This window comes from Cygnus atratus, chromosome 16, assembly GCF_013377495.2.
Source record: "Cygnus atratus isolate AKBS03 ecotype Queensland, Australia chromosome 16, CAtr_DNAZoo_HiC_assembly, whole genome shotgun sequence".
NCBI lineage: Eukaryota > Metazoa > Chordata > Aves > Anseriformes > Anatidae > Cygnus > Cygnus atratus.
The window spans coordinates 5,269,103-5,278,614 of NC_066377.1; the positions used below are offsets into that span (position 1 = coordinate 5,269,103).

Sequence of the window (9,512 nt, forward strand, 5' to 3'; positions counted from 1 at the left end):
GAAGCCGCAGATTCCCACGTCCAAGTGTTTTTGTAGTATCTGGTAATTACTGGGAGCCCTGTTGGAAAAAATTGTAATTCCTTTACCACTAATGACAGCCCGTTTGGAGCACAGTTGTGTACTGCTGCCTTCTGAGCCTCTCGCAGCATACAGGAGGCCAGGTTGCTCAGCAGAGCAGCCCATTATAAGACACTTGCTTTGCAAGCATCCCATTGGGTTGAGTCCAGGATTTGTTGGTTTTCCTATTCCTTCTTTTTAAAGAGGAAATTAAATACCAACTTGGTATAAGATGTTAAGGTTCAGAAACCCTGTTCTCGAGAATTAGAAAAAGCCACGATACAGTTCCTCTCTACAGTTTTAGTCTATTTTTTCCTGTCTTTCACATATCTTCCAACAAGGATCATATGTTTTTTTCCAGGGCTTACACCCCCTTCAGCTCACAAAATATGAGACACAGGAAACAAATGAGATCTGGAAATGAGTGAAACTATTTCATGCAGTGACAAGCTCCTATGAGAGGGAATCTCTTCAAGCACCTGAACAGACACTTATCTGTACAACTGGGTGTCTTCCTCTCAGCTGTGCCTTCCCCACCCGCCCGGTCCCTGAGGGAAGCAGAGCAGCGCCAGGATAACCGCCTCACTGCAAGGAAGGTAAGGAATCAATCACAACATGAGGAAGGATATTTGTGGGTTATGCCATTAAATGCTGCCCTGCAGAACCAGACCAGCTTCATTCTGGTGCAGCACTACCGCGGCAAACCGAGCAACACGCGCTTCCCATCACTGGCACCAAGCCATGCTTCACTCCTCCGAAATTGCAATTGGAGCATCCAAAGCTTGACTTGAGCATTCACAGCCATGAGATCCATGCTCTAAACAGATGAAGTGCAATAAAAGAAGCCAAGTACTATGGAGAAAAGTTAGCATTAGGCAAAGATCTGTCATTTAAACTTTAAGGCAGCTTCGGACAGCTTTAGCCTTAGTCCTTCTATGGTACTATTTCCCTCCCCAGCATCCATAAAAGCAGGAGAACGATGCCACCTCATTTCACAGCAGTGCCATGCAGATACAGTCACTGACATTTGTGGAGACTACAGTCCCTGCAGCGATCAGGGCTGCAGAAAAGCCCACGAGGAGTTCAACAGTTCTTTATTCAGTACAGGGTACGGATGGCGTGTCATAAATAGGGCACGGGGTGACACATTGTATGAGGAGGATAAGAATATTGAATAGCCACTCATTCACTGCACAACATCCATCTTGTGCACTCAATGAAGTACAAGCCCTGTGGAAGAAAATACAATGTAAACCATACAAGCCAGTCTTTAATTATACATTATCCAGGGGCTTACCATGCAGCACACACACAGAAAGGGTGACTGCAGTTAGTCTTCATGCTGATATTTTCTAGCTTCTTAAAGCATTTTTTCCCCCCTGTGTAATATATATCCCCTACAAAAACTTTAAATTTTCATGGCCTATATTCATATTTGTACCTATAAGTAAAAATGTTTCGAACAATTATTTAGGAACTGATGTAGGTAAGATTCAGAACAGACACTGTTTAATATGTTGTAGTTAAATACCCCAGATGACCAGTGCATGCATCTACATTGGCATACAAAGATAGTCCCCTTTTCTCTATGGGAATAAGCTACAAGTACTTCTCACATGGGTGAGAGTTCAGCCTGAGAGAGTGGACTTGGAAAGCTACATACACAGAGGGGAAGCACACCTGAAGCAGAGCAGCGCAGGTTCCTCTTACAGTTGACCAGGCTACACAACAGAAGGAAGCTCATGGCAAAGCAACACATACACCAGGAGAGCTGAATGCATTTCTGACAGTTTTTTTTTTTATTGGTGTTGGAAAAATACTAACTGATCAAAAACATTCAAACCCCAGAGACAGGAGAAATTCTTTGTTTTCATATATTTGTTATATGATAAAAACAAAATTTAAGATAAATTATAATTCAAGTCTTAAAAAAGGCCAAGGAAGACCCATATTACAGTCACCAGTGGGACGCACACATAGTGGAATTGTTCTACAGCAAAGCTTAAAATCCTTTCCCCTCATAAGCGTACTTCCAATTTTAGTATCAAGACTGTTCCCAAACCAAAAAATAAGAAATCCCCCACACTCTGAAACACACCCTCCAATACACCATAGTAGCCCTGAACTACTTGCCATCATAATCATGAGCAGAGTCTTAAATTGAGACTTGGTACACCCACGTACAGCACATTAAACAAAACCCAGTGAAATTACACCTGATTATGCGTTTCCCTCTCACACAAACAAAGCAAAAAAACCTCACGTACTACCACAAGTATGGAGTCACGTTATTGCTTCAAAGATAGAGCAGGTGTAAAACCTTTGTCCCACTGAAATTAAGAGAAGTTTCAGGAACTGGTAATTCACCTAATGTCTGTGATGTCAAAAAACAGTTGAAAAACAATGAAAAAGAGCTTAAAAAAAAAAATCAAGTAACAGGACATATGGATACCCATGTGCACTGCACATCCCTGAGAGCTCTGACAAAGTGAGGAACTTGTAGGTCTAAAAAACCTGCAACACTGAACATCAAGCATCAGTCACACTGACTAGCATTCTAATACTGTGTGTAACAGACCAGAGCTTATAGCTTTACGGTATGTTATCCACACTACAAAACAAAACACACCCAGGCACAGACACACCTGACTGTGCATTCACTGCATTCTGTATACCCAAGCATGTGACAGGAATAAACTCTGGATTTGCTGTGCAGCTTTTCAGCTCTTGAAGTATGTTTGCAGTGAGTTAATGCAGGCATACTTTAAAGATAAGTTAGCTTTGGATACAGACCAGACCTGAAGCATTGGTATAGTTTTCATTTAAGTTCTGTCACTCCCCCAAAAAAGAGCAGCCACCTGCAGTGTCCTTCACCCTTCACACCATTGCTCTGTGCCTGCAGGAAACACATCAGCCTAAAGAGTTGGGAGCACAAGCAAGAAACCATGAGTACCTTTTGAAGCTTTTGCCATTGAGCCTGTAGTGCCAGGTAAGGAAATATCCCTTGTCTGCACTCCTTCAGCTTATTTTCCCCAACCCTAGCTCTATTCCTTGAAAGAGGACTCAGTTGCTGCTTTAAACCCAAGCTCCTGCCCCCTCATTCAATTGCAGGTCAATTTTACAGCCCTGCACAATTAGCAGGTGTAATCCATAAGCATGCATGCTATGTCTCAGTACAGAGATGCTCAGCTACAGCTGCAATACCTGCAGATGTGCATAAAGTATAATCAATCACACTCCAAACTTCTTGATCCGGTTTAGAAATAGAAAATTCATGGAGTAACAGTACAAGTGGGATACAGGGAGACGCAACAAGGGAAGGAAGCTAACTAGAGAACTGACAGTCTCTGCGCAAGGCGCAGGGAAATGGGTCTCTTAGGCATCCCAAGATTTACAAGAGGGCCAAGAAGTGACTTCCTGCTATTCAAGTCCAGGCTGAAATATAATAAACCACTGCCAGCATAACACTGACTCATATCCATCAGATTTATAAATCAGTACTTTGACAAAGAATACTCTCTCTTTTGGCTTCACTATGGATAACTTCAAACTGCTAGGATACGTTGTTTAACCCACTAAGTTTAATGTCACTTCTGCAAAAAGCAGTGCCATGGCACAACATGCTAGAAGCAATGTTAAAAAAAACAGGCCACTGAAGTATTGCCTAGCGCAAATGCAGCAGCCCATCAGATAGCCTTCCCGACTTACAGGCAAGCAGATTAACATCAGCATTAGTCTTCTTGTTTTGCTTTTAATCTACAAAGAAAAAGACATCAATTCTCACAACTCCTTCTTCAAGCACTTGTTTACTGCAGAACAGACTTGAAATAAATTAAAAAGTTAAGATCTAAAATACCTATGATGCAGCCTGTTCTTGTAAGCAGAGCCACGCTGGTCAGAGGTGTGATTGCTCACCAATACACTCACAGCACATGGAGTTCAGAGCCTGTACACAAGGATCGCTTGCCCTCCCCCTCAGAAGAGGGGAGCCACCTTCACAAGCACGTATCGCTATGGCTGCGGCCACATCACAAGGGGCTGCATTTATAGACCAAAAAACTTTTAGCACTGAGATTTATAAAACTATGTCAATACTGCTCTCTAAAGCTTCTCAGCAATCCAGCCCCTCAAATACAGGCTACAAACATATTGAGCAAAAAATAAAATAAAATAAAACCAACAGGGCCAAGTCTCCCCATTCATCACACAGGGTACCACACCAACCTCAGCAGGCAGGAGGCTCCCAAGCCGCCTGCAGAAGTCCGAGGTGACATCTGCTCTCCCAGGATGTTCAGAGCTCTGCGACCCACTTGTGTGTGCTGTCGGTGTCCCAACCAAAGCGTGCTGAAGGAAGGGGAGCGGAAGAATTTCCGAGCCCCCTGGACTTACCTGACAGCCAGTGCACGGCTCTGCTCGGCCGTGTGTCGGCGTCACCCCAAACACCTCGGGCACACCCGTCGCCTTTCCGCCGGGCTGCTCCCCCCGGGCCCCCCGCCCAGCCCCCGGCCGTGCAGCACAGGCAGGTGCACGGCCCCGCGGGGCTGAAACCAGCCTCGGAGCCCCGACGCCTCCCCAGCCGCCAGCACTTGGCGAGGCGACGCCAAAACACGAACGCACACGGAAAAATAAATAAATAAATAAAATAAAACTCAAAAGGGGGAAAACCGCCCAGAGCCCCCAGCGCCGCCCACGGCTGGGGGGGCTCCCCCCGAGGTGCAGCCACCGCCCCGTCCCCCACCGGGCGATGCCGAGCCCCCGTCCCCGGTCCGTCCCCGGCAGGCACGGGGGGAGCCGCCGGCCGCGTCCCGCCCGCCGCTCACCGAGCAGCAGCAGCCTGTGCGTCTGCTTGTACTCCCTCTTCTCCGCCTTCAGCGTCTTGTCGATGCTCTTGCTCCGCTTCTTGTCCGCCCGCTCCTTGGCCACCAGGTCCTGCCGCAGCCGGTGCCGCACCTGCGGGTCTCCGTGCTCCGCTGTCACCGGGGGGGGGTCCGCCTCGCCCCGGCCGCCGTACGGCACCGAGGGGCGCGCCGCGGCCAGGCGGGAGCGCAGGCTGTAGCACAGCCCCATGCTGCCGGTGCCGCGGCCTCCCGCCCGCCCCTACCGCATGCTCTCCGCCGGGCTGGGGCCGGGCCGGGCCGGGCAGGGCGAGGCGGCGCCCGGCGGGCTCTTAAACGGCCCCGCGGGGCCGGGGCTGCCGAGCGCCGCGCCCGCCCCTCCCCGCCCCTCGGCGGCCGGGCCCCCGCACGTGATGCCGACATGGCTACCATCTTGTGAGGGAAGCGGCCCTCAGGCGGCCGCCAGTGCTGCGGGGGGGTGGGGACGGATGAGGTGTGAGGCGAGGGGACGGTGTCTCCCCGTCCCCATCACGTCGCTCGGTGCACACCTCACGGTCCCCGTTACCCCCTCACTCGCTCCCCAGCCGCGTGAAGGGCTCGCCCCCCAGCTAAGCTGGGAGCTGGGGTGACATCTCCGCCTTTGGGGAGTCGGGGGGATGCTGCCTGCTGCTCTGTCAGAGAGCTGATCTCCAGCTCGAACGCTGCCGTGGAGGTGTGCTGCCACAAGATCTCAACCCACTGGAACTAAGGGGGAGATACCGAGTCATGGCCCATTTTCATGCCCCAGATTTTCTTCCTACCATATGCACTCGTATCTGTGGCTTCTTGTGTTCTCCGTCAGTACCGTCATCCAGAGCAGACGTTAAGGTCGAAGCTTGCTCTGTCGCTCTCCCCCTCTATTCTGCAAGCACCAAATCTGTTTGTTGTTTTGTTTTTTTGTTTTTTTTTTAACAAACTTCAATTTTACTTCAGTTGCAATCAATCTACCTGGCTGTGAGTGATAATTGTGGTTGTGGCAGTATCCCCCCCCCTCCCAGCAACACACTCAACGCACATACTGCCAACTTTGTCATACTGTACTTTATACTCATCTCCGGCCAGCTCTGAGCATTCACTTATAATATGACTAATATTCTCTGGGGCCTGGCCACACATCCTGCACTCTGGAGTTAGATCTTTCCAAGCAGCTCTCTGTGCTGTGGCATATCTGCTAACAGCCTGTGCGGTTATAACTGAAATCTCACTTCCAGTGCTTTCTCACGAGTTAGACATCTTGATATAAATTTCTCTTTGGAAACCTGTGAGTCCGTGTTAGCAGAACACATCCATTACGAGCTGCAGTGGCTCCCTCTTCCTTCTTCGTTCCTGCCACCCGAACGGGCGAGTGGGTCACGTCTGACACCGTGAGCCTGCCCTGAGGCAGGCTGCTCCAGCTGCTGAATCAGCAAGGCAGCCTTGGCATGGGGAGAGCTGCCCCAGACTGTCCACGGAGGTCACTGTTAGCCAGGTGTGCTAGCCAGTTCTGCACATCTTTTGTGTCTTGCCACACGAGAGTTTTTTCTTAGTAGTGGGACCCAGGCTTAAAGCAGCCTGTTTGGTTTGCAGGGATGCAGAGGAGGAGCCCTCGCTCCAGGTCCTTCCACTGCTGGAAGGCCACAACAAACACCACGCAGCCCACGGCAGCGCTCCTCGCCCTCAGCCCTGTCCTGCAGGAGGGAGCTGGGGCTTCTCTGCAAACTGCCTCTCTGGCATCCTGTTCCCAGTGTGCTTCCAGGAACAATCAGCGACGGCGAGTGGGGATGCCAGAACAAAGTTCAGGAAATGTATTTAAATGATCTGTGAGTCTGGGCTCAGACAGGGTCATGAACAAATGCTTTGCAACAGGAACAGGCCCAGGGAGATTGGCACCTATTCCATCAGAAGACACTGTGTGTTTGTGTCCCTCATAAGAAGGATGTTAGTTATTTCAGTACATTTATCCCTATTTAATTGACTTTCAGCCAGGCCTGGTAGTTATGGTCAGGTTCTTATCTCTTCACTCCTGCAAGCTGTGCTCTGGAAAGTCAGTGGGTCTGTTCCTGGAGAAGGGCATCACCTGACCCAAGGGAGAGAACACCTACCTCTTTCCATTTATTGTGTTGCCTATGCAACATTCACAGCACCTAATCAATACCCTGCTGCCTGGCTGTTACAACAATTAGTAAGTGTACAAATTAAATCATTACCCAGCAGATAAATTCACTTTAAACATCACTATGAGCCCAAGCTTCAGAAACAGTTGCTGCACGTTGCAGAAATTAATCAATCTTGCATTATACTTGAGATGCCCACATGACTCACTTTCTGTCTCCACTGCCGTAATGTCTTTTTCTCTGTGACTGAGAGTTCATCCTTCTGATGAGCGCACCCCTGAGAATGTAATATACCAAGAAAATGTAAAGGTCAGACTAGAGGGTTATTAATAGTGGTTTTCTTTTTCTTTCTGTGCTTTCTGGAGAGGCACTAGAACAAGAGTAAGGTTATACTTGGAGACAGGACAGTTCTGTGAAGCATGCTGTGCTGTGGGGATCTATGTGCTGCTGCTAAAGGAAAGGGAACTAGTGAGTGCTGTGGAGAAAAAAAAAATCTAAACAAAACCAGAAGGTAAAGTGAGAAACTAAAGGGAAATATTCAGCCTACTAATTTGTTCCCATGGCTCTGCAGGTATACAACCCTTTTCTGTTTTCCTGCTTGTGCAGTTTATAGCAAGACAAGTTTACAATCAGTCTGTTTCAGTTTCATTACTTTGAAAACTTTTCCTGTTCAGGTGACGAGTGCTGCAGAGCACTCCGAGCTTATCTTTGCTGTAACATTCATCCTTACCTAGGTAGGATCTGAAGTAAAAATCTGAGAGGGAAGCAGAACGTCAGAGTGGAAGACAGGCTTTCCCTCACCCTATTTCATTTCAGAACCCCCAAAACAACTCATAAAACTTATGAATTACTCGTTTCAGGAAATCAGAAATTGCACATCCTGGTATACTGGGTACGGCCCTGCCTATAGTTACTGTATAACTGTAGTTACTCCTTACCAGCTGTTAACAATGTCAGAGGCACTGTTCATAAGCTTCCCAGCTTACACCAGTCTTAGCAGCAAAATTTCTGATTGACTTTAGTAACAGCGAGGGTAAGGTCATATATTTCCTCTGGGTAAAGAGTGTGTGACACATTGACAGCTTTTTGAAATCACACCCAGTTTCAGAGATAGCAGAGGGAATTACTCTAAGAACAAACCATCTTCTGCCATATACGAATACTGCTCGTTCACGTAGTACTAACAGCATTTGTACTGGGGACAGATTCAGGCTTGAAAGTGGTTTGCAGTTAAAGAAAATGATTCTTAAAGCTGCTGGTCATATCCATGGACACACACTATGTATCTACGCAACTCCACCTGTGCATGGTAGGCTGCATAGCTCATGTCACTGTTTCAGCTTCTTTCAACCTCCTTAAGCAAAAAACATCACAAGAAGTAGATGTCCACACATAGTGAAGGGAGAGCTTGTAAAGTCCAGCTGCCTGGTGGGACAAGGCACAGCTACACCAGCCCAGGAGGAGGAATTCTTCATATCAGGGATATGAGAGGGCTATCTGAGGCATGGCATCTGCAGATGTAGCGTGGCTGTAGGGTTCACTGCTCCTACAGACATCTCTACATCTCCTCCCCTCTGGCTGGCAAGCGGAGTGGGGATGACTGAAGACCCTGCCTCCTCCTGACTGCTCAGGGAATGAAGGGAACAGAGTTGCCCTTCCCTGAGCGCTGGGCTGCAGATCTCTCTGTATTGTTATTGCGTTGCTTCTACCATCTGCAACACAGAAAAAAGAAGCAAAACAAAAACAAAAAAAAAGGAGAGGTTAAAAAGCAAAGCAGGCCACCTGGGAGTGCAAAAAAAATACCAAGGAAGAGAGAAGAGAGGCAATAACCGTCGGACTGCATCATTAAAAGAGACATGGACACATAAGCAAAAGAACTTGGATCAATACCAGGAAACATGTCAGCAAGAGAAATGTAAATGAGTAAAATTTGCATTAATTTGTGCCTTGGGAGGGAAACTAATTGATTGAACTCAGGACACCCTAGCAAAACTCCCACCCTCATTACTGTAAGTGATCTATACATGCAACGTTCATTTCTTGTTGCAAAACACCAATGTGTCAGACCTGCTTATGAGCTTTCTGGCACTCCCCTCCCACAGGCTGTCCTCCCTCCAGTGCACTGATTCGCACTCAAGTTTTCCAGTGTAGGTGGCTGGAGCCTGGCACCTCAGGTCAAGGCATCTCAAGTAAAGGAGTCAGCTTTTCAAAGAGACCCTGTAATTGCCACTCAGTGCATCTGGAAGACCAAAGGGTGCTGAGCACCCCTGAAGAATGCATCTTGCCACCCAGTTGTAAAGCAAGGCACTTAGTGCATAAAGTGAGGAAACTAGATTTATGAAGCTTGCTCACTGTCTGTATGACCAAATAACTACTCCAAACTGGGAGTATTTTCCATTAATTTTCGTTGAAGCAGGTTCTGTCTGGTTGCTACTTTTGATCCTTTGTTTCAGGTCAATAAGTAGCTGCTGTTATTCCCCTATTTCCT

General features: G+C 47.9%; 1 protein-coding gene across 1 annotated transcript in view; it reads right to left on the minus strand.

Moving 5' to 3' along the window:
- The window catches only part of GNAS (GNAS complex locus), a 151,140-nt gene extending 145,927 nt beyond the window's left edge, over positions 1–5,213 (minus strand). The window contains exon 1 of the mRNA XM_035547997.2: positions 4,878–5,213. Coding sequence (XP_035403890.1) covers positions 4,878–5,124 — 247 coding nt within the window. The 5' untranslated portion in view covers positions 5,125–5,213. The remainder of the gene's footprint in view (positions 1–4,877) is intronic.
- Between the last annotated feature and the right edge of the window lie 4,299 nt (positions 5,214–9,512).